We start from the raw sequence: 26403 nt of genomic DNA, 5'->3' as shown, positions 1-26403 counted from the left end.
ACACACACACACACACACACACACAGTCAAATAAAGCTCAGCTCCAGTGCATCCCGGGCCCCTGAGAGTTTCCCACCTCTCGCTCTCTGTTCTCCTGCGCCAACATTAAGCCCGTCTCTTCTCATAAAGTGGCAGCGCCTAAAGCACCTGTGACAAATTGGCAGCCACTTTTGCCTGAGTTTGTACTCCATGTACAGACCCTGATGGCAGATAACTCCCGCAGAGGGAAGGTTGACACGAAATGAGAAGGAGAGAGACAAGGGAGAGCACTGGTAGTTTTTCTGCACCTGCGATAAAATGGTTTCTTTTCTGCCGACTCATCCTTTACAACACACATCCTTCAGCGCTCCCACCTTGCTTCCTCCCCAGTGCACCATGGGAATCCCTCTGGGGAGGCTAGGAGCCAACTAAACCAATATTCCGTTTATCTGACTGGTTGTGGTAGTGCATGTTAACCTGCATTCGACCTCCATTGCCCTTCTTGTCTCCCTTTTCATCCCTCCATCACTTCCTCCCACCCTCTCTCCCCCTTCCCTCCTCCCTCCATCCATCCCCACCAACTCCTCATGCAGTTACACTCACTGCTCGTTGTGCTATATTCTAAGAAACCTCAGCCTTCTTTGAGTAAAGACACTGAACTGCAGCTGAACCGAAAACAGAGGGCAAACTGGTGGCAAGGTGAAAAACCGTTGAAAGGGTGTGGGAGGAGTGGAGAGAGGAAGAGGAAGTGGACAGGAGGTGTAAAAGAGGCGAGAACAACGGGCTGAGTAAAAGAGAGGACGGATGTCGAGGAAAGGAATGGGGATTTAGAGAGTAAAGGCAAGGAGAGAGAATAACTGAAGAGAAGACAACGAGAGATGGATGGAGAGGTTGAAATAGTTGTGACTGAAACGTGTAAGAAAAAGTTTTGCACAAGAAAAGCAGCAACAATGAGGCTGTATCTTTTTTTTATCGCAAGTCTTTAGGAATAAGCAAAGAGCTATGTTACAAAATGAGATATTCACAGTTTGAAAAAACCCCCCACCTACAATAACAACGTGGGTTCTGGGAAGAAGAAAAAAGCACTCTGTTTTAGAGTTATGAGTCATATTAACATATTCTACAGAATGCAATCATATTTATTTTCAATACTTAGTGATGAATTTGGTATTCAATCATCAGAAGATATAATTCACTTCAGCCTTATTGGTTTATTCACATTAGCATTGATGTATAGCAAACACACAGTTTTATAATAATCAAACATTTACAAAGACTTGTATCACTGGAAACATCGTAGCCTGAATGAAGAAGTTCATTTGACATTTCTTCTGAGAGAATTAACAACACGTTAGTTAGATTATTAGCTGTGGCATAGAGGAAAATCAAAAGTGACTTTTCGGCATCTGCAGATTAATATGATGGCTGAATCAACATCTCGGAGCTCTTTGAGATAAGGTTTGAAACAATCTGCCTCGTGGGCGAGTACATACTTTTTTTAACTACAGCGAACCACCACTGATACGGGGATACAGCAGGAGGATTTAGGAAGCTGATTGCTGGAAATCCGTGGAGCAGAGCAAAGGAGTTGAAGCCTGGCTTATGTTGGTTATGTGGATTTCTGGTCTTTTATGGATTTTGGTCAAAGCAAGATTCCTTGCTTTAAATGTAGCCCTTTTATAATAAGAGAGGATAAGAAGAAGAAGGAAAAAACAGCAAGATAAATCAAATTGATGACCAGCACGGAGAAACGGCATGAAATAAAAAAGATAAATGATGAAATGTAGGAAAGACGAAATGGCAGACAGAAGATCAAATGAAGAAGACAGCTAAAAAATGGTGAGGGAGGAAGCTGAGGAGGAGGGAAAAAGACAGAACATTTTTCTACAGAGGTGGCACCGCACATCAAAGCTCGACATGTCTAACCTTCCAGGATAGCGGGAGAGAGAGAGAGACAGAGAGAGAGACAACGGGAGCGGGAGAGAGGGTGCGGATGTCACCTTTCATCTTGCCACTGTTGCCACCCTTGATGCCGGTGGAAAGCTGCCATTATGTGTGCTGTTTGATGCAGTGCTTGTACAAGAGTGCGTGATTGTTGTGTGTGCATGTGAGAGAGAGAAAGAGAGTGTTAGTGTGGTAGATAGATGAGGGGGCGCTAACCAAAAGCAGCCCAAAAATGTTACATAATATATCATGCTTCTACTCTCTCCATCCATCCATCTGCTTCTGAGCTGCAATTCAGGTGCTTGGGTGCAATGACAGGAGCATTCAGAAGGGGGAGAGCAGCCTAAATAAAATGAAAAAAGGTAAATCTGCTGAGTGACAGTGGTGTAATTAGGCCACGGATTGGATGCAAAACCATAGAAGCCTCTAATGATGAGCTGGCATTGCTGCCGTCCCATTAAAAATCCCCAAATTCTAATTTTGTCCCTGTTTGACTGCAAGTTTACTCAGTTGTTTCATGAGTGGATTACGCAACATTAACACACATCGAAAACCTTGTTTTCAAAAAATGTGCTTCAAACTCGGGAGAAAGTTGGCCAATTTGTCACATTTTCTGAAAAGTAACTATCGTGGTAACAAGATTTCCAGTGATGTTCCAAGCGCCACTGTCGTCTTCTTTGAGCCACGGTGTGCAGCCTATCTGGGTCAACCTTCATTAAGAATTCAGCAACCACCAGTGAATCGAGGTGCAACATCTTGGAAAGCTTGTAAAGACAACAAAAGCCCCTTACCCACATCGTCCTCCCGCCTCTGATATCTCCGCTCAAGCAACAAGCAAAGTTGATTTGCCTGAATCTTAAATGCAACAAATGTTACCATGTAAAATGCAAGATTTCAACACATTGCAGTAATGCTTTGCAGTGTGTCTGTTGTCTTTGTCTCCTTTACATCAGCTTGTATTGTGGAATTCATTCAGTTGTCAAAACATCTCAAATCTTTATTTATTGCATTTGACTGTTAAAGTTACTCTGAATTCCCAGAGAGAGAATTGGGTCACAGGGGACAAGATAAATTGGTTCTTTACAAGCGATAGTCTGAATAATTATGTTGCTGACTAGTATCCAAGCGCGGGAGCCTACGTTTTCTTGAGGAATCAATATCTCTGTTGCATTGATTCAGGAGGAGGTTTAGCAGAGGTTTCCTGCTGTGTACCGAATCAGGAAAACAAATAAAGCCGAAAGACAGATGAGACAAGCGTCAAGATATAATGGGTCTGTCGCCCAGTGCCAGAATAGCCAGACTCCAAAGACACTGGGAAGATAAAAGGATCGATAAAATTTAAAAGATTTCTCAAAACAATAACATCTAAACACAAGAACGAGAAATATAACAAACAAAAGATCTATTGAAAGAAAAATTATTCGTAGCAGTGAACAATTACCTGGGAAACTACAACTGGGAATGAAAACAATGGAGAAAAGGAATCAATGGAGCAAACTTTTCAAGCACACACAAAAACTTGCAACATATAATTAACTGTCAGTCAACTACTCACCATACACCAGTAGGGTGTAATGATCGGCAGCGCGTCCATAGTTGTTCTGGGCCTGGCACAAGTACGTCCCGTTGTGTGATTGGCTGAGACGGGAAATCTGGAAGGTGGGGCCAGAAATCTCGGCCCTCTCGGGTAGGGTTTCATTAATCTTAGACCACTGAATGTTCCTGGGCCTGACGAGGAGACAGAGAGAGGTTTGATGTTTAAAAGCACTGAAACGATATGCCAATCAATTCCTTTGGCTTTAGATAATTGAATAATTGTTGAAAGCAATTTTCATAGAAAAAAGTCAGACATTTTCTGTTTCCAGCTCCTCTGCTGTGAAGATGCTTTACAGAACAGTAAACTGAGTATCTTTGGGCTGTCGGTTTGAAAAATCTCATCATTTGAGGATGTCATCTTTGGCTCAGGGAAATAGTTATGTATTTCTTTTAACATTTCATAGTTAATCAATTGAAAAATGAATACACAGAGTCGTAGGCAATTTTAATTATGATTAGCTTTACCAGTTCAATTTAGAATTCCAATTTAAAAAACTTTGACCCTGATTCACACAGCCTCACACATGAATTCACACTCATATTGGCAAATATTCAAACTGAATCCTGCAACGTTATTATGTTCAACCTCTTCCGTATGCCATTTAAATGCTGTGAAATTGTACATAAGTAATTGTACTAGTATTTTCTATTACCTCTACAACCACAGGTGTTCTGCAGGAATGCATTACTTAGTAATATGTTGACTTTTTTTCAGAAGCAAGCAGAGCACTTTGAAATACAAGCAGGCAGTATAATTCAAGTCTCATGTATCCAGTCGTATGTTCATAAATTCTCAAAAACATGCGGCATCACTTAAACCTTACTATTTAAAACACTTCGACCTCGTAACGCGCCTGCCCAGGTGTGAGACTGTGCTATGCCGAAGTGAAGTAAGTAAAACAGCGGCCCCTATTTACTTCAATTCATTAAGATCTTTCTCTGTTTCTCCCACCCTGGAGGCATGTGAGAAAAACAAAGTTCTCGTCAAGAATTTTAGGTAACATAGGGTGAGTAATTGATATCCAAATGGTCATTTTGTGGGCAAAGTATTCCTTTAAACACATTTAGTCAAACTGGAGGTGCTAAAGGGTATTAAAAAAGTAAAAGAAGTAAAAGAAGACAAGGGATTGAAGCACAGACACCGGGGATGCTATAAAAAGAAAGGTGAAGAAGGAGCGTAAAGAATCCCGCAGGGGCAAGTTGACATGAGAAGAAAGTATAAAAAGGGCTTTGGGAAGGAGAGCTGCATTCTGACCAATTATGAGGAGACGGATGGTCAGAGGGCGGTGATGGTGTGAAAGGTTTGGCAGGAGGGAAGGGAGGGCAGATGAGAGAGAAATAGGGTGTCAGATGTGCAGAGTGGAGAAAAAAAGAAGGGTGGAAAGAGTGTTGCTAGAGGAGAGAGATGAAGAAACGGTGTGCCGGGAGATGAAGGGAAGGAACAGGCAGACAAAATGAATTGGTCATGAAAGACGGGAAGGCAAAGCAGACAGGAGGTGCGAGGATTACTGAGACATCCTGGCGAACAACACTGAGAGTGTGTGTGTGTGTGTGTGTGTGTGTGTGTGTGTGTGTGTGTGTGTCTGGCTGAGTGTCATGGCTCATGCCACCCTGGCCAGATTACAATCCTGACTCATCTAGTTTCTAATCCCTTAGGACGTTTAATTAAACCTCTTTCTTGCTTAGTCACACACACACACACTCTTTCAATCATCCAACACACATTAACAGAATCTCCTGAGGTTTCTCTCTCTCTAGCACACACACACACACACACACACACACACACAGTAATTTCTTCAAACATTAACACACGAATAAGCGGGTAATTAAGCAAAATGACAAGACATCATATCCATCTCTCCTCCTAATAACAGACAAACAATGAGTGTACCCTCCACCAAAAGGACGTGGCATATAATTGGTCATTAATATTTAACAGGCACTTAACAGGCCAGAGAGCAAGCGGCAGGGCGACAAGGGGACAGCAATGTGTGTATGAGTGTGTTTGTAGTCCAGTGTGAGATGAGGGTCAGAGTCCAGAGTGGCCCACTTTCCCATCTCTCACTGTCACATACTTGTGCATGCACACACACACACACACCACACACACACACACACACACACACACACTCCCACACACACACACACACACACACACACACACACACACACACACACACACACACACACACACACACACACACACACACACACACACACAGTCCCCAACCAGCCGTTACAAAGCTTTAGTGGGGCTCTAGCCAATACACTTCTCAGCCAGTCACTGTGGGATTTCACTTAAGTCATCACACACACACACGCACACGCACACACACACACACACACACACACACACACACACACACACACACAGACACAGACACACACACACACACAGTTTGGCCGCATGAAGCTTTACTGGGAGCTTTAGTGGACTTGATGCCCACAGACAGACGGACCATCTAGGGGAGGGCTTAAGAGCTTAGGACCCAATACCCTTCTGGAAAGTGCACAAAGGGCTGCGAACACACTCGAAAAAAGGCTTTATTTCATAGCTGGATCTTAAAAGTCTTGAATGCTGATTGGTTTTAAAAGCTCTACTATCACACACACAGAGTCACATACAAGTTTATGACATGTTCACATTTACGCTCTTCTCGTAACCTCTGTCTTAAGCTTAGTTTCTCTCTGTCCTTCATGCAATACAATATGGATCAGGTGGTTTTTATTTGTCCATCAAACACTAAATGTCAGGTCTGGGTTATATAACTTGATTTAACTTTCTTCAGTGCCTTGGACAAGGTGTCAATTGTACATCCCTTCGTTCCGTTGGTTCGAGCGAAAGAGAGTTCCAGAGAGATGATGTCTAATAATGAGAGGCTCCATTGGGAAATCTGAAGTTTATGAGAATAGCTGTTCATACCTGTCCCAATATATGTTCTACATTGTTTCCCTGTGTGAATTTTTTATTTATTACTTTTACTTTATTAGTTTATTATCAATTTTCTTCTACTTCTATTCTTATCTTTATGTATAAATATAGATTCTGCCGATCTAAAGTTAGGGATCGCCTGCCACAAAAGCTTGATTCTTCAGTCAGATGGCTAAAAAAAGACTACTTCAGTCTTTCATTAGGTTGTAGAAAGTCCATAAAATAGATGTTATTTGTATAAAGGGTTTGCAAAAAGTCCTGTTTTGTACATGATAACAAAATAGGGCAGAAAGAGACAAAGATCCCTTTAAACAACAATTGAATAAGAATAGAAGAAATCTCCGGTCATTGTGAAGAGGAACGGTGAGCTGAGCAAATGTGACCAGTTTTAAATAAGAACAAATATAGACTATTAACTAGGTGTATTAATATACTATTAATATACTAGATGTACTAGGTAGGTATTAATTAGGTGTGTTGCTGAAGCAAAGCTATTCTTAAAATGTTAAAATACAAAGCAGGAGTTTAGTGTCGGATTAGCATCATTGGAATTGATCACAGAATATCAACTGAACATACTGCGGACTAACACTTCACAGTTTAAAGCTATTCAATCTCACCACTGAGTAGACTGCAGGGGACCCAAATCAAAACGGCTACCCACACTATTTAGAGCCCAAATGCAAGCACTGTTGTGGTTTAATAATGTTTTTGGGTCACTTGTGCTTTTTTCGACTGAAAAATAAATAAATCAAAGGGTGTTTTGGGGGAAAAAAGGATTCAAACAATATTCTCCCCTGGCGTGTAACTCTGTGAGGATGTCGAGTAAACATAATCATCCTTTAATCATTTTATTTTTCTACATTTGGGGCCAAAAATATTACAAATGTAAATAACACATTTGGTTTCTGAATTATTCTTTTTTCTATCTTTTAAAGAAGTCATTATAGAAGGAATTTACTCCAGTGTGGAGACTCCAAACCTTTGAACGGCAGTGTGCGACACTGTATATATATGTATATGTGTATATATATATATATATATATATATATATATATATATATATATAAACACTAACCTAAAGGATTATTAGGAACACCATACTAATACTGTGTTTGACCCCCTTTCGCCTTCAGAACTGCCTTAATTCTACGTGGCATTGATTCAACAAGGTGCTGAAAGCATTCTTTAGAAATGTTGGCCCATATTGATAGGATAGCATCTTGCAGTTGATGGAGATTTGTGGGATGCACATCCAGGGCACGTAGCTCCCGTTCCACCACATCCCAAAGATGCTCTATTGGGTTGAGATCTGGTGACTGTGGGGGCCATTTTAGTACAGTGAACTCATTGTCATGTTCAAGAAACCAATTAGAAATTATTCGAGCTTTGTGACATGGTGCATTATCCTGCTGGAAGTAGCCATCAGAGGATGGGTAAATGGTGGCCATAAAGGGATGGACATGGTCAGAAATAATGCTCAGGTAGGCCGTGGCATTTAAACAATGCCCAATTTGCACTAAGGGGCCTAAAGTGTGCCAAGAAAACATCCCCCACACCATTACCCCACCACACCAGCCTGCATAGTGGTAACAAGGCATGATGGATCCATGTTCTCATTCTGTTTATGCCAAATTCTGACTCTACCATCTGAATGTCTCAACAGAAATCGAGACTCATCAGACCAGGCAACATTTTTCCAGTCTTCAACTGTCTAATTTTGGTGAGCTCTTGCAAATTGTAGCCTCTTTTTCCTATTTGTAGTGGAGATGAGTGGTACCCGGTGGGGTCTTCTGCTGTTGTAGCCCATCCGCTTCAAGGTTATGCGTGTTGTGGCTTCACAAATGCTTTGCTGCATACCTCGGTTGTAACGAGTGGTTATTTCAGTCAAAGTTGCTCTTCTATCAGCTTGAATCAGTCGGCCCATTCTCCTCTGACCTCTAGCATCAACAAGGCATTTTCGCCCACAGGACTGCCGCATACTGGATGTTTTTCCCTTTTCACACCATTCTTTGTAAACCCTAGAAATGGTTGTGCGTGAAAATCCCAGTAACTGAGCAGACTGTGAAATACTCAGACCGGCCCGTCTGGCACCAACAACCATGCCACGCTCAAAATTGCTTAAATCATCTTTCTTTCCCATTCTGACATTCAGTTTGGAGTTCAGGAGATTGTCTTGACCAGGACCACACCCCTAAATGCATTGAAGCAACTGCCATGTGATTGGTTGATTAGATAATTGCATTAATGAGAAATTGAACAGGTGTTCCTAATAATCCTTTAGGTGAGTGTATATATACCCACACTGTATATCTGTATATATATGGTTGTGATGAAATACTGAGTTACTATGCTGTTATGATTACAATTACATCCTGATTGTTTTTTTGCGAGAGTAAATTCACATGGGTCATATTTAAACACTCTTGGTTTGACTTCAATTCTAGTTCAAGGGATGGTGCATGCTTAATTGAATGGCCCAAAGGGGGCCTTCATCACTTGTGGAGGGCGGCATGTGGCCGTACTTAATTTTGATAGTCTATTTCCTAATCATTTCCTAGAAAGGAGATGATACAAAGTAGCTATGGATGGTTCCTAGAAAGTACCAACATATCTTGCAGTAATTATAGGGAATACATTGAAGTTTGTGGAGATTAGTAGTACTTGGTAATTAATTGAGGTTTCCAAGGAAGGCCCCTGGAATTATGTGGGACAGTAACTATATAGAAAGAGGTCAACTTAGTGTTCACTGCAACAACACACAATAAAGAGAGATGGGGGAAGATCTCTTGCATGCAGCTGGCTATTTTAAGCTACTTAGAGGGAGATGCTCTCGCTCATATTTCTTTTTTTATTGTAATTTGTGTTGAGGGCTAATAAAGTGCAGATGTTCTCCTTACAGTGAAGGCCTGCTTTACTCTCATACATTTGGTAGCCGTCCAGGAAAAAACACTATTTCATGATGCAGACAGTGGAAAGCTCCACTATAGAAACAATATTTTTGTGTGTGTAGAACATTGAAATAAACAGTATTATGTAATAAAGCTGTCTGCATGATATTCACAGTTCATCTTTCTGATTCATCTCTGTTCCCCATAAATCAAACTTGGTTAGTTGTCATACCAGGACGGACAATGGCTGTATCTGTGTGTGCATCTTAAGACTTGGTTTTAAATCTTCCAAACTGCCCCGCTGCAATGATAATGTAAAGAATATTATTATTTTCATTGTTTTTAAAAATTGCTCTGAGAAAATACAAAGAAAAAAATCACCAGCAAACACTTATAAACACACAGCATGTCTCACAGCAGCACCTTTCACTCTGACTTTTGCGATTATTCTGGGTTTAAGTTAATTCTACACTTGTACTTAAACAAGGTGCTCTGTCTTAAATGTGAACTGAACCAAAGCAAGTAAACAGTTTACCCCCTAACATATTGCCAGAATGAAAGTAGAGCCATGCAGACTAGTATCTGTAACTAAGACAGAGAACACTGGATCCATCATAATACTAGTTTTATGGGATGGGAATTGTATATTCTCTGTTTCTTTCTATTATTTCGTTATGACTAGTCATGTGGCCATCGTGGTTGTAGTTGTTGTCTAGTGTCCCGTAAGCCCATGTGGGCCAATGGTGCAGGATACTAAAATAAACAAATCAATCAATAAATCAATACAGTTGACAGCTGTTGGATGAGGTTACAACCTAAATGTCATTCTCATAGCAGCTCAAAACAATTTCCCAAAACAGTTTTAACGTGAATACTTTCTGTCCCACAAAATGAAGTGTTTGTAAGAATTGGCGTTGAACTTGGCAACCTCCTGCATGTTGCCGTCAATCAAACGCTTTCAGTGTGTCCTTAAGCCGATTTGTCAGGACTCGTTGCAGCTTTTCACGCACAAACGCTTTGTTGAGACAAACCTTTTATACTTTTTGATTATTTTGTCAGGAATTCAGAGGAATGTGAGAAATCGCATCAACACACTGCAATGACATACCAAAAAAAGCCTCACAAGCAGCGTTTTGTGCCAACTGGTAAATGTGCTTTTTTCATTTCTTGTTGAAGGTGAAGCTGAATGCATCTACGATTCAATGTTTTTTTCAAACCACAAACCCTCATCATACCTCCTGAAACCGTGAGATAATGGTTTTGGTCACAATGACTTAACGTTAGATAAGTACCAACGTTACGTGACAAATAAGTCAACGTTTGGTCAGTGGTGTTACTTAAGTTAAGTTAAGTGGCACATGAGTCAACCCTTATAATAACTACGTAAGTTGCATTACTTACCAACGGTGGTCTCCTGGGTGAAAGCACTTGGTAAACTGTTTTTTAAGGTGCAATATAAATAAAGTTACCATATCCACCACGACCTCCTTCCGAAGTGAAGTTTGTCGTAATTGATATTTCCTTTATTACATACAAATTGGCTTTGTGGGATATGAATTAATTACAGTGCATTACTTTTCAAAGGAAGAGCTGCAAAGAGAACATATTTTAACTATGTTTAAAATAGCAAAATAGGCCGTCATTCACAATAGAGGACAGCCAATAGAGGACAGCAAAAGTCAGTCACCCAGAGTCCAGGGAAGTGAAGTTTCCTTTACTGCCGATACCAATACCAATGAAAACATGTGTGCTGTACAGGATACATCTGTTTTTTGTCTGTAGGTGTGCATGTGTTGGGTACCACCATCTTATCACACCTACACACAACAATGTAGAACTTGCGCACACACACACACACACACACACACACACACACACACACACACACACACACACACACACACACACACACACACACACACACACACACTTACAGAGGGTTCCCAGAGACGGAGCAGGTGAGGCTGAGCGAGTCGCCCTCTCGCAAAATGCCAGAGGGAGGAACAATTCTGACTGTTGGTGCAACTGTGGGGAGAGAGAAAGAGATAAATGAGTGTGCATGTCAGAGATAAAAACAAGAAAGGCACAAGAGAAAACAAAATGGACCAAAGGGATCAAAATGGAGTGACAATCAGAGAGAGCAGAAACAAAAATCAGGAATGAGAGTGAGCGAGACGGTGAGGGAACAAAAAGGGGGAACAAGAGAAAAGTGCAAAAGTGTCAGAAGGAAGGGTCTTTAACAGCTGTTTCCAAGGCAACCAGCTGACAATCCCACAGTTGAGACACCTGTTATCATCAGCAGCCCACCGCTCAAGCAGATGCTGTACTGCACTGGCTTCAGTAACGGAGCGATGGGAAGCCAAATCCAGGCTGACAGTTGGTCATTATTACCAGTTCTCTGGCCGGAGGAACCACCATCACTGTTGAATATGAATCATTGTGCTCCATCAACAAACATTAGTGAAGGCTGCATGTGGCAAATGAATTGTCCTCAAAGACTGACGCAGAAGTACTCGCTACATATAAATAATATCACCAACGGTAAATATTTATATGTGCCTGTGGGATGTTTGACTATCCAAAATTGTTGATGTAATATGGGATGAGAGTCACATTATACTGGCAGGAAAACTAATATGAGGAGAGAACAAATGGATTAATTGACTATTTGTTGACGTTGGTGGAGAAAATTATTATTATGCGTACTTTTAGCATCAACTTTCATTGAAAATAAATAATATTGATGGATCAACTGACTGAAAATCTCAATCTGGTGCCTCTCAATTGATGTGAGTTAATTTGTTTTCTGAACTTCAAAAAAGCATTCGCAGATAACAATGAATATCATCATTAAATATGAATCATTACTGAATTGTGAGAAGTCTTTGTTTGCCCTCACATAAAAAAAAGACAGAAAGGTCTCAACTAAAGTAATAGAATTAAACTCAACATGTTTGATGGGATAGAAAAAAACACAATGGATTAACATTTTATATTAATATATTCAATGATGAATTTCATCATACTTTTCCAAGGATATAGATTAGAGCTGTCAAGATTAATCCCTCTTAACCGTCTACAGATTTGAGAAAATATTGTGAAATCAGCTTAAAATAAAAACATGGTTCTATCTGAACTTGTTGCCCTGAGTGAATATTAGAATTAAGCCAATTATAAATGTAAATCTGTCAGTATTTCCACTGTTTGCTTTTGCCTGCCTCAAATGAAGACTTCACAGCATACCAATTTGTGCAAAAATACATCAATCCATCCCATAACAGTACTGGGATCATTGCACCTCGGCAAGTAATGTGACCCAAGTTCTCTAAGCTCATGTTGGTTAGCTGCTTAAACCACAAGACAGGACCAGGGTCTGGCCGCAGGCCTGATTCTGCCAGCTCTCTGCTTGACAAGTTTAGTAGGTATTAGGTTTTAATGAGAGCAGGTCTCATACAGGGCGTCTTTGAATATCCCTGGTAAAACCCTGGACTGTGTATAAATGAGCTTCTATCTAATATTAGAAAGCCACCATTTGAAATATGAGGCTGCTTCACAGGGAAAAAATATTGCTGGCATTTAAGTAAAATATAAAATAAAATTGGCAATGAACATTATTTTACTTGTTGTTTCCAAGGTGGGTAGAAAGCGCTTTGATGTAAAGTGCACACACACACACACACGCACACACACACACACACACACACACACACACACACCTACACACACACACACACACACACACACACACACACACACACACACACACACACACACACACACACACACACACACACACACACACACACATTGCCGGAAGAAGAGACTTACAATTCACATCCAGGCGGTAGTGCCGAATCCTCTTCTGCCCGCCGAGTGCTGGGTGGAACGCCTCGCAGCTCAGCGCCGCCCCGTTGTCTTTCCTTTCTACCGAGATCCGGATGGTGCTGGACACGCTGAATGTCTTCGCGTTGTCCTGCTGAGATACCACACCTGGAGAGAGAGAGAGAGAAAGATGGGATGAGATGATGGAGGGAAAGAAGACAGGTGGGTGGCCAAGAAACATGCCCCTTCTTCCGTTTCCCCTGCTGAGACATCACACCTATGGTGGGAGAGGCAGAGAGACGGGGAGGGAATAGAAGAGACATTTAGAGGAGAGCACAGATGTGGATCGAAGAAGTGAACAGACTGAAAGGAAGAAGAAGTTAGTAACTGATGAATGAGCTTTTTCTCAGGAGCACCAGGTATCCGCAGAGAGGAGGATGAGTGGAGGACGGAATAAGAAAGTAAAAGAGAACGCAATTTCCATCTATATTTCATGGCAATTATGAGCAGCAGAACTGTTTGTTTGCAGATGGCAAATCAACTGAATAATTTGTGTGTGAGCTTGAGTGAAAGAAAGAGAAAGAGAGAGCTATATGGGTAAGGGAGAGAGAGATATGGGGGAGAGCGAGGGATAAAAGAGAGGATATGCATAACCGAATTGAGATTTTAACTGAGCCAGATGCGGCGAGAAGGCGGCGTCAAAGGACCAGGGTGAGAGAAGAAAGTCAAAGGAGAGGCAAGCATAGACAGAGAGAGGGCAGCAAAATTGGCCTGATTGAGAGGGGATGGGGCGAGGAGGGCTTCGGTGAAACAAGTCCAGACATGCAAGAGGACGATAAGAGTGTCATGCCAGATGCAGTGTGGGGGAAAGATGTGAGAATAGAGGCGGAGGGGAGACAGAACGAGGGAGGATGAACAGCCGGGTGACACGGTCACGTATTGGGAGTTTGTGCTTGTTGAGGCAAAACACAAAAATATTACTTATATCGCGCTGAGTTTTCAATTATTGCCGGCGAGTAAATGAGAGCAGGCCCAATCGAAGCGTGAGAGAGGATGGCGGTGGGTGCAGATGAGCAGGAATAGGGCAGCAGAGGGAAGATAGTGTCTTAATTAAAGAGTGCTTACTCATATCTGTTGGGATCTGCCTCTAACCTTTAGTGTCACAGTTCATTTAACTCAGGGCCAAAAGAGAGTGGAGGGAAGGGAAATGCGATGAAATGAGGAAACAGGAAGAAGGGGGAAGAGAGGAGAGCAGGAGAAGAGAATAAACAGGGGGAGGGGAGAAATCCAGAGGAGAGGAAACGAAAGGAGAAGTTAGGAAAAAAGAGGAAATAAGAGGAGAGCAGGAGGGAGGAAAGAGGTGAAGAAAAGAGTGGAGGAGAAGAGGAAGAGAAGGGAGGAAACAGGACGAGGAAAGGAGCGATAGAAAAAAAGATGCGGCGAGAAGGAAGTGTGGCCTCTCTGTCTCTTTGACTATTAAAGCCCTTTGCAACCGATAACGAAGCTGAGGAGCGTCAAGTCTTTGTCACCAGTAAAAATTAAAGGAAAAAAAAAGAAAGGGAGATTAGATGAGAAGAAAGGGAAGGAGCATAGGGGAAGGACAGAGAGGGCAGAGGCAGAATGACGCTGACAGGCGTGTTCTGACAGAAGAGGGGAAGAGACTGGATGAAAGTGACGTTGATCGTCAGACAAAAATAGAAAGTAAAGGAGACGACGGCAAAACATTGCTCAGTACATGTCCCAAAAACTGTTGACACCAGATTATCTCACACTATTTCATCTGGTCTGTGTGATTTATTTGAGGGCGGTGAGTGAATTGATGAATAATAGAACACATTTGGCAGCGACTTTTACTTTTAAACAAAATTGTCTGTATTTATTAATAATCTGAGATGAATTGAATAATAGAAAAAAGAAAATAGCCATAAGAATGAGTCAGAGATGCTTTGCATAAATTAGTCTCCAAGTCCAAGTATTTTCTTGTTCGTGCTTAGTCAACTGTACAAGGTTTTTGAGGAATGAGGAATTAAAATCAAAACATATTATACACAAATGCTGATTTAACGGCGGAGTGCAAAAAATTCATTTCTCGGGGGTCAAACAGACTGAAGGCAAGGGAAAGATTGGTCTCAGATGTATTATTGAGTGAAGTGCCCCTTTAACTGAGAGAAGTCAAGGCAGACAGAGAGTTAGAAAGAAGGATAGATCAAGGTACTAGACTGATGGATGGCTCATAGATTTATCAGAAGCAAAGAAGTGAGGAGAGTTAGATGTTGGCGAATTAAAGTGTCTCTATGTGAAAGTGGGAAAGAAAGAAAAACATTTCATGTAATGGAGTACTTGAGTACTTGTCAGCTATATGCAAATAAAACATATTTGAAATATCATTTTCAAGAGCATAGTGAGGAATATATATATATATATATATATATATATATATATATATATATATATATATATATATTCAGTATATAAAAGAGAGGGAGATGTGTGTCTGTTTTGATAGAGAAAGAAAGAGTTTGACTAGTGGACGGATTGAAGACAGAAAAGCACTGAAATCTTCCTAATACTTGCTGCTGATGTCAGCCTTCTCAACGCATAGATCAACACACGTGGATAAATACTTGCTCCGTGAACTTATGACTCCTCCTCGAAGGAACGGAGAAAGAAAAGTTAACAGAATTCACGTCTCAAAAAGTGTGTTTGATCATTTGAAACTAAATCGTCTCCTATAAATATTGCAAAGAACATTTGATCAAAATCATGGAAACAAGAGAGGAGAGGAGAGATTTTGGCAGCCCTGCAGTCAAAACCTTAATCTACTCCATCCATCCATCCATCTTAACTTGCTCCCATCAACCCATCCATCTGCCATTCCCTCTATTTATCCATCAATCACCCATCTATTCATCCTTCTTTTATTCAGGACTCAATTTGTGATAATTTATCCACCCATTTCACTTCACCTGCCCAATATTCCCCTATTAGTTTCCTCATTTATCTCTCATAATCATCTAGCTGTCCATTAGTCCATGTGTGGGTACCTGGTAGCTCACGGCCGTTACGAATCCAGCGCAGGGTGGCAGCGGGCTTGCTGCGCGGCGACACACAGGTGAGCTCCACCTCGCCGCCCTCCACGGCTTCCTGCTTCACCTCCACCGTGGGCGTCTCCGGGGGCACCGACACAGAGAGTGTCGCCACCTGGTGGTCCGTGGCGTCCGTGTAGAGCTGGCAGAAGTAGCCGCCCTCATCCGACACGCTGACGTTGGTCAACTCGATGCGCACCAGCCGTGGCGAGAAGAGCACCATCTGGAAACGGTCGTCCTTCAGGGCTGGGGGTGGACAAAGATGATGGGAAGAGTATAAGTGAGATGGAGGTGGACGAGGAAGTGACGCAGCAGGGGAGTGGAGAGAGGAAGCCGAGGTGGGAGGGATAAGAGGGGAGGTGTGATGGGAGTGAAGATGGGGGGTGAGTGACAGGAAGAGAGGCAAGAACAAGGAGAAGGAAGGTGAGTACATCAGTCACTGAACATAATCACAATCTGCCTGTGAAGTGAGACGGAATTAAAATAAAAGCGACATACTGTTTTCATGTATATAAGAATAACGGGGAAAACAATGGGAAAACAGAAACAACAAATTGTTTTACTCTTGGGTCAGTATAATTGATTCATTTCTTTTCGAACGCTTCAGGGACAGACAGAGAGCATTAGGAATTGTTTTTGTCATGGTACTTTTCTTGCTTGAAATACCAGACACATGCACGAGCTAAGACTGACAAAGTAAATGTCATATATTAACACATTTTACTGGCAGGCTTTTGCTAGCTTTATTTTGAATTTGTTTTCAGATGTGAAGCACCTCAAGGAGTGGGTTTATACCTCCCTTACAATCCCATTTAGCACGCTGCAGGTTATCGACAAATGGGGGCTGTTTTCTTATGCCAAGTTGAGATAATCAGACTGATTTAACATTCTGTTATACTTCTTTATTTAGCCTGAAATTGTCTTCAAGTTCTGTTTCTGGAAGGCTGGTATTTAACGTTTCAGTTGGTTGCAATCTGCACTGTCACCACTAAATGTCATCAAATCCTACACCTTTAATAACCTAGCTCAGAGAGCGGGTAGCTTGCCCTCGGAGAGTGATAAGAAAGAGATCCTTCCAGTCTTTTACTTCACTTTCATTTAAGCTAGATACTGGCTTCAACATAGCCAAAGGCTCCGGGCATTTTTTGACATTTTACCTGCACCCTCCTAATTGGCCCGACTCTTGTTTCCAACTATAATTGGAAGGGAAAAAAGAGTCAAGCAACAACTGTCAATGACCAAAGACACTGGACTTTTCTGAATGGCTTGAAAAAAGATTCATGTGGCCGGCTAAGGCAAACCTACACCACCTACAGGGAAGTAATATCAGTTCAGACCTGTAGATGTAGTTCGGCTGACGTTGCCACTTACAGGCCAAGAAATTGACAGTTGCTGCAATTGCTTTCACGGTTGAAAGCATAGTTGGGTGCTCGCGCTGTTTCTCTGTAGTTGAATGACATAGGCTGGACCTGGTTGCTGGCCCTTTGCATCAATAACACCATCTTTTGTGTTCATTATTAATATATATACTGTATGTATTTATATATATATATATATATATATATATATATATATATATATATATATTTATGACAAATATAGTACACTGAAAATACTGTACATTGACCTTTACACAGGCAGTAGTTGGCAAATACATTGTGCAAGGGCTGCTTTAATTGAGTGGTATGACATCGGCTTTAAAATCAGTCATCCCTTTGCCCCACTATAGTTTGCTCTGTATTAGCAAACAATCCATTCTATCTAGAACAAGAGAAGAATTTTTTTTTTCGCCACCCTCTAATTTGTGATGTCACTCCCATGGACAGCGCTGCAGAGGAAAAACTGCAAAACATGGGAGAAATAGTGGCTGTGACAGCACCCGAGACCATTTTCTGCTCTTGAATTGATAGCGCTGCTAAATCTAAAGCTCAGTTTGATAAAAAGTTCAGAGAAAGTTTGCAAAGTCAGTCTCGATGGAGCAGCTCCAGGCTGTACATTGATACAACATAACAGATGTCTTGGTTCTCACATTGCCAGCTTTGAGGGAGAGTGTTGTTAATTTTCTCCAGCACTGATTGGACCATCCTAAACTAAAACATATTCATTCATTCTCTTTGTAACGGTTTGTTTTATTCATCTGTAAGCCCAATTCTAATTAGTGTCTGTCATTTGTATTGTTGATCTTATTAGGTTTTAATCATTATTGTTTTACTGGCTGTGAAGCACTTGGTAACTCTTTTATAAACTGCTATGCAAACAAAGCTTATTGCACAATCAAAAATAATTTTAGGAAAGCTATTACATTGAGTAGCACTGCCTCTTTGAGTCAGTGAGAGACATGCTAAATACTACAATTGTACACATTGTACACAGTGTACAACGAAGCCCAAAGAACCGAGAATTGAAAAAGAGGAGTAAAGCCAATCTTGGACCTGAGACCAATGAGCTACACTCACGAACGCCATAATGCACAAAGAAGAAAGAGAAGAAAGCGTAAAGAGGAGTTGAACATGTAACAACTTTCCTTTTGTTCCCCAAGAAAAGAATACAAATCAATGGTGAGCAAAGAAAATGCTGATAATAACAAATAATGCTAACAACAGCCTGGGTGACAGTGGCTCGATGTCCATAGATTCTCATTCTCACTTTGTATCGACTTGACTGTGAAACCTCTCCGTCACTCTCCATCTCAAATTTATTCCGTCCCGCTCTTCGCTCCTTTGTGTTGACTTTGGCTCACGTAGGGAACAGCACACACATCCCCGATGTAACAACCGGCCATCTCGTGGCAAAATTCATCACAACAAAGACACTCTGGTATAGATATTGGCTTTGCGTGCGTTGGCATGTGTGACAGAGAGAGGAAGAAAGAATGAGAAAATAGTCTAATATAACTACATAATGCGGCAGGCGGGAAAAAAATTGTATAGATAGAGGCAGAAATCCACAGGGGACTGAGAGCGAGCGGCCCCGAGCGATCGAGCCAGTCCAATGTTCCTGGAACTATACCACACTAATCTCTCAACCCTACCCCCAAAATTTCCCCTCCACCGGATGGCAGCGAGAGCATCGTCAGTGAGCTATTCCCCACAGATAGGTACATCTTTTTTTTTCCCTCACTGCAAACTGCACTAAATGGCAACTAAATGTCAGACTTCTGTTCAAGTCCAAGTTCACCTTTATTGTCCTATCTCATTTGCATGCTGAGAAGAGTTGGCAAAAGGGGGAGAAAGAGATACATGGACCACTGAGGAGAAAGGCTCCATTTGGTTAGTTCCATCAGTCCCTATAATCACATAAAACACACCGCTGGCTGGTCGCTCACTTGCAAAACAAGGCGGCCTAATTCACCGCACTTACATCAGCGCCTCTATATGTGCAGTTAGTGTGGAATGGCTCGGCACGGAAAGGCTTTAGTTTGTCGGCCTGATATCTGGGCGGCAGATGGGCAATAGGCAGACATGGAAGAGCCCTACAGCGAGTGATGGAGTAAACGTGGAGGTAGAGCAAGCCAGAGTGAGATGTAATTTACGCTCCCAGAAAATGTCCCCGATGAGGCCTTTCCGTGCTTACGGGAGCCAAATTAGTTACGGGAAGCAATCTATACTTTATCCCTTGCCTAACCTTTGGATCATTTCCCAGAGCTGTCTCTCGTTCTCCATCACATGGCGCTCCCTCTCCTCATTCTGTCTGCTGCTGTGTCTTTCTTAGCCCTCCACCCGTCGTCTCATTCACCCCCACTCTGTTCTCTATTCTCTCTTTTTCTCTTTCACTGTAACTTCCACACAGTCTTCCTCCCCACTCTGATTAGGCTTCACGAAGAGTGTGAGTCCATGTCTTGGAGGAGAGCTCTGTTTAAATACTTAATCGAACTTACCAGCCGGTCTGACCTGATAGAATCGGGGGGTGGGGGGAGTTGAAAGTGAGTTTTCCAAAAGTTACAACCCAAGTTACCCAATTAAGGCCACTTCGTCTCGAGGTGTAGAACAAACATATTTGAACGTTCAATCAGAATCAGTGAACAGTGAAGGCATCTCTTTTGTCGTCAGTATTTTAGTTTGATCTCAGCGTACTGCGCAGAACATCTTCAGCGACTCCCGCTTTGACAGAGACGGTTCCCGAGGGGAGTGTGGAAGACTTGATTGTTAAATCAATGTAATTACAAGCGCTGTGAAATGTGAAAATGTGTTCAAGCATAAACTGTCATGTATAAAAATATCCCGGCATATGTTAGCAAATATACATAAGTATGTGTTTGAGTTTGCATTTATTTCCTGTGGTTAAAAATACCAGTTCAGGTATACTGGTGGTTATGATGGGACATCGTGCACGCTCGTTACAGGTTATGAAGCACGCACTGTGGGCTGCCAAATTAATCTAATTTAGGGAGCTTTGTTACTTTATCCTGTTCTTTTCTGTCTCATCGTTTCGTACTGCCCCTTTTATGTTTGTAAAGAGACGGCTCGCTCGGCTAGCAGGTGTGTCAGCCAGCTTGGCCTTATAAGGCATCATCTCGTCACATGATCAAATAGAGACTTGACATTGGACAACATCAACATACATATATCACCCAGCAATCATCATTGCATAGTCACCATAGATTAGGCAAAAATACTAAAGAAAATAAGGAATTATTATTTAATTATTTAATTAAATAGTTTCTATAATTTATAATAGTTTATGCAGAATAAAAACATTTAGTTATAGAGTGTATTAAATATTGTATTAAACCAAAACAATGAAAATATGACAAAGATGGGTTTGTTTCTTTGAGGTTATAATCTATTGCAAATAATCTCATTAATACATGGATGTTTCCAAAGTAGCAATATTAATAATTAAGTGTCCTGTCTTTGCCATATACATTGTATAAAGGGTGTTTTTGACACTTTTTCAACTATGCTACTACACTTGCTACAACATACTCCTAAGCACTTGAATTTATTTGCCATTTTCCATACTGGAAAGACGATGAATATGCAGCCATGTTAAGGCAGTGTGAGACTGGCACTTGCATGGTCCTTGCAGCTGAGTAGTTCTGTATCAATCACAGGCTCAAAACAATGAGACAAATAAACAGAACATTTTGGAACTCAACTTTTGGCCGTCTGATGCCGTTGTCAGTTCAACTCAATTAAATACAATTAAACTGTCTTTGAATCACAGTTAAAAAATTTGGCCCGGGTAACAGCAGCAGATTGAGATTAAAATAATAACGTGGAATCTTTATACATTGGGTTTTTTAGTGAGCATTTAATAAGGTACTTTGGAACTCAGCCCCATTCAGCACGAGCAGCTTGAGTGAAGTCAGCTCAGCAAACACACTCTCTGTGAGTCTAAATGCTGCTGGGAAAATTAGCACCTGACACATAAATATATAAACAGAACAATCCTTTTCAGAATCAGTACTAATAAAAACTATATTTGTAGCAGTGTGTCAGAGAGGAGTGGGTTGACCATCCAGTGAACCGAGAGGAGCAGATCTTGGGATGTAGATATAAAAGACACACTGTTATGAAGTGCCAAGCTTTTCTGATAATAGGTGAGCAGGTGCTCTATCTAGAGGATTTTGTATAACTGATTGAGCTGTCTCCGCTAATTACTATGCTGGATCAATTCAACAGCGTTTTGGGATATCATTTGGGAAAAACTGCTGTGTGGAAGAACATCATTGCTAGCATACAATATGTGAGCTGCATGTGTGTGCAGAGCTGTGCTGTTCCCAGCCTCAGTTTACTTACAATTGGCAGCTGATTTGTTAGTTAATTGGTCATTGTTTTTATGGCTATTGCATTGTACCTGTTTATTGACAATCCAGTGCCTTTTTTTGCATTGAATATGACTTGGAGGAAGGGGGAGCTCATTCACAAATTTTGTACTGCCAATTACTGGTATAACTATAGCTGGTTTGACGGGCGGTATAAATAATTAAAAACCCGAACCAAAAACATCCGCTGGTTGACGTGGTCTCTTTAACAACCAAAACTATCAGAATATATTAAAATTAATCAATTTTTCCACAATGTTACACCATTGCCTGAAGCTTGAGTTGTCGTCTTCAAAGTGTATCAAATCGATTACCTAGGACTTAAATAACTGCACCACAAAACATAACGCAAAAATGTTGCTCCAATTAATTAACACAAATTTCAAAGGCAATATTTGATATCCTTGATCATTGTTCTTTTGATCAAATGTTTCAGCACTAACAGGAAATCTGGCCAAGGTGGCAAGTACTATAGTGTTTGCCCACAGTGAGATGTGCCTTTATTATAATATTGGTTACAATGGTAATTTGCCATAGAGCGGCTTTAAAAAAAACATGTGATTGCTAAGGCCATGCTGTAATTAGGAGCTGTAATAAGTTCTGATCTCATCACAGGGGTTACAAGTGGATTATGGAGAGAGCTTTGAACTCTGCTTTTAAAACAGTTAAAGCAGTCACACTGTTGGGGCAGAGCGGTAAACCATCATCTAAATTAACTCTGGGGTTATCTGACTTTTTAATGTGGAATCGCTTCAAAGGCAAAGCGAGGACATTTGCAATAAGAAAAATGTAAAGTGCAAGTGTTGGTGAGTCATTGCTAATGTGTTTAAAAGGCTCGCTTCAAAATGGAACTGTGGGCAAATGCGTAGACACGGATAGATTAAGTTTGTCAACAGGGACAAATGTGCACACACCTCGCGTGCCGTTGAAGAAGAGGGTCTGTCGGCGGGGATTCTGGATAACCACGATTGATCCATCGTAGTTCTGCAGTTGGCAGGTGATTTCGGCTGTACCTCCCTCCAAGACTGTCACATTCTCTGCCTGCACCGCCTGACAACGAGCTGAGGGAGACAAAATAAGGACGTTAATATAGTGATACAGAGAGTGGGCGAGGAAGAGGGAGAATGAAAGGGAGAGAAGAGGAGAGGGACAAAATGTAGGAACAGATGTGGCGAAGAAGATGTTAATTTGCACCGCACTTGAGATAGAACCTTTCAAAGTAAGGTACTTAAAGTATCCTTCATTTACCCGCTATTCATCATATGGACACAACAAGGCAGAAGCGGAGAGGGGGAGGAAAAGGGAGGAGACAGAGGGATGGAGATAAAGAGATTGAGAGCAAGAGAAAATACACTGAAGGACTCAACAAGTAAAAGTGGGTCCTTATGAACAATGAGTTCTTATGATTATAATAAGGATACATCTAATGACTGCTATTCATCTTTTTACATGCACAAACATGCACATACAAAAAGGCCTATTGCCTCTGGCTAAGCTAACAGAATGCATCAACACACACATTTGAATACATAATGCCTTATTAAATCTCTAAGTGGTTGTCGGTCTTGAACTTAGACACACACACACACACGCACACATGCATGCATGGACACACATAAACATAGACCGACACGCTCACACAAAGACAAACAAACAGATCACAGGTTGGACTGCGGCCCTGCCACATGTGTGCACATTATTAATAGTTAAACTGCGGCCTTATCGTATGAATCTTGGATCGCCTCAGTGGGAAAAGTGCAGAGCAGTGAGACCATCTCGGCAGCCTCGAAGGCACTTCACACACTCTCAATGCCATTTCTCATCCAGGTGCAAGCTAAACCAATTGATTACACACCATTATTCCGATGTAATGGTTCTGATGAAAGGTATTTGGAAAGTGCTAAGGAGGGGATCACTCACCATTTTTGGCAATGAATATGCTCGTACACGAAGACACCTGTATGAACATTCATGTGTGTGCACACACTCAGGATGCATTGACACTCGCAGAAACTTCAGGACATTATGTTTCAAGCAAACCTGTTTGGCCCGTAAACCCAATATTTTTAGACAAGGGTACCGAGCAACAGCAGGGAGCCTCTTTTATGTTGCTGAGGAGTCAGTAATGAGGAGGTTGATTACGCTCTGATTGGAGCGCCTTCCGTGTTTGTGGGTCGGACTGTTGACTCACATCCTGCTGAACACAATAGACACCGCCACTCGTAGATGCATGCGCAATTAGCCATATGCAGTGGAATGTGATTGCCTTGAAGAGAGCATCAGCTTGCCAGGCTCTTCAAACTAGTATTTACCAATTTGCAAACTATTTGCATATTCCTCTCTCCCTGGAAAAAAGTGTTGGCCGCGGGGACAATTTAGAGAAAGAACGACACCAATATCGAAGCATGATGATGAAGCAGGCAATAAGAAGTGCCGATAAAGACGACGGGACTATATACATTTCACTGCCGGGTCTAGCGGTGTCTCTGAGCTCTGTAAAGCACCTTCAGAAGGCAGGAAATGAGACAAACAGATGGCGGCTGCCACGGCAGGAGTTGCTGACTTGACTGCTTTGGGCCAAAATGGATGTCTATATCAGCAACCGAGTGTGTCCTGAGTTTCAGTGTGCGTCTTTGCATGCGTGTACGCACACATGCACAATAGGTGTGCATTGGGTGTGCAAATGCAAGGGCTGGCATATTGCAATTAAGCTGCTTTGACATCATCTGATCCCGCCAACTTTATCCAAATGTAATTCTCCCCTCGATTTCAATCTCTTTTAATGAAATACTCAAAGCCTACATATTCATCACGTCGAAGGAACGGAGAGACACAGTGGATATTGAACTGAAGATGGAAAGAAACCAAGAGGGGATGAAGACAAAGGGGACTCTAATACTCTATGGAACAGAAGAAGAAAAAATCTTGACAATTACCACTAATTGTAGTCATTATTGCTCCCATTCTCTGCATCAATATTGTGATTCATATCGGGGTCCATCAGGGCCTGCCACCGTCATCCCAATTAATTTTCTAATGGCTGTTATTAATCATCACCATGGCAACCGGGCTCGGCCGCCATTGTTTTACGCAGTGTTAATTGTGACACTCCTGCTGTGCATCTTAACCAAGCCAGAGCAGCGTCTGTGTGTGATTGGTGACCCATCAGAACCAACAGAGAGGAGAGGGCTTCAAGTGGGAGCGCGACTCCAGACAAAGAAAGCGGTCAAAAGTTTGGTTCTGGGAGGAGGCCAGAAAGACAAATTTGCTGTCCATTTGCACACTCACTTCTCCTGACAGCTGCCAACCCTTCAAAGGAAATTAGCTGTAGTGGATGGCAGTAAAGTGCGAAGAAGCAAAGAAAAGTAGATTATTAAAAATGTGTAAACCGCTGTTGCGAGCGCCATGGCTGGCATCTGCTGTCTCCTGCTGAGAGATGCCACCCAGAAACACCTGCTGGCTGCTGGTGGATGATCAGTCTGGGCGACGGGAACAGAGGCCTGGAGAGACGGTGGGGAAGTGAGGGCTCTAACCAGGAAATGATATCAGTGAGTTAGTTAGGAAGTGATGGTTTGGGCATAATAATGCAGCTGGCGGGGGCTGGACGGAATTCGACGAGAGATGACGCATACTCTTCCACTCCCGCTCCTAACGCAGCTGGGTACAGCACTTTAGTCTGACTGTAGGTTTTATAGGCTGCCATTCACATCAAGGCCATGAGCCTGTGCTTCTGATCACCAACATAAGTATAGTACAGAGAGGGAATGAGGAGAGGGAGGGGGAGGGAATCAACCTCTGTGACAGAGGTATTAATCTAGCCCCCATTAAAATATGTGCCTATAATAAAATACTGCACAACCGTTGAATCATATTAAGAGAGAAAGCGGAGCGCAATCGATACCTTGGTAGTGCAATGACTGCTATGATCAACGGATAAATAAAACAGGAGGGGGAACAACAACAATCACTTCTCTCTCCAGCCAAGCGGGGGCAGTATTTCTTAGCAGTGAATTGGTGCTTCTCATCATTTCAGATACCTCTACCCCTGCTGGGAGGAGGAGGGAGGAGGGGAGTAACCTTTATTTACTACAGCAATAGAGATCCGAGAAGGGCCATCATTTCAAAAAACATAAACAAATAAATAAATAATAGTCGTGCAAATTCATAAGACAAGGCTGTTCAGAGGCCCTTCCTAATGGTCCCGCAATGGGGTTGAGTTATAAGCCGAGGGAGGCAGGGGATAGAGGGACATAGGGAGGGGATGAAGGGAGGTGTGGAGAGTTAAAAGAGGGGGATTTGGGAGGCAGCCAGGTGGACTGCTGGCTCACCCTTGGTCACGGTAAATTCTAGGAAACTGCTTCACTGGTGCAGGGTTAGCGGGCT

At 41.9% G+C, this 26403-nt stretch overlaps 1 protein-coding gene across 1 annotated transcript in view; it reads right to left on the bottom strand.

Moving 5' to 3' along the window:
* The window catches only part of cadm4 (cell adhesion molecule 4), a gene marked incomplete at its 5' end in the record, with an annotated part of 150211 nt that overhangs the window by 11076 nt on the left and 112732 nt on the right, over positions 1-26403 (bottom strand). The window contains 5 exons of the mRNA XM_079227236.1: positions 3479-3651; positions 11280-11370; positions 13174-13335; positions 16212-16499; positions 22935-23081. Coding sequence (XP_079083362.1) covers positions 3479-3651; positions 11280-11370; positions 13174-13335; positions 16212-16499; positions 22935-23081 — 861 coding nt within the window. The remainder of the gene's footprint in view (positions 1-3478; positions 3652-11279; positions 11371-13173; positions 13336-16211; positions 16500-22934; positions 23082-26403) is intronic.

Source organism: Taurulus bubalis (genome assembly GCF_910589615.1).
Source record: "Taurulus bubalis genome assembly, chromosome: 12".
NCBI classification, from domain to species: Eukaryota; Metazoa; Chordata; class Actinopteri; order Perciformes; family Cottidae; genus Taurulus; species Taurulus bubalis.
This window is presented reverse-complemented; position numbering and strand designations above follow the sequence as displayed.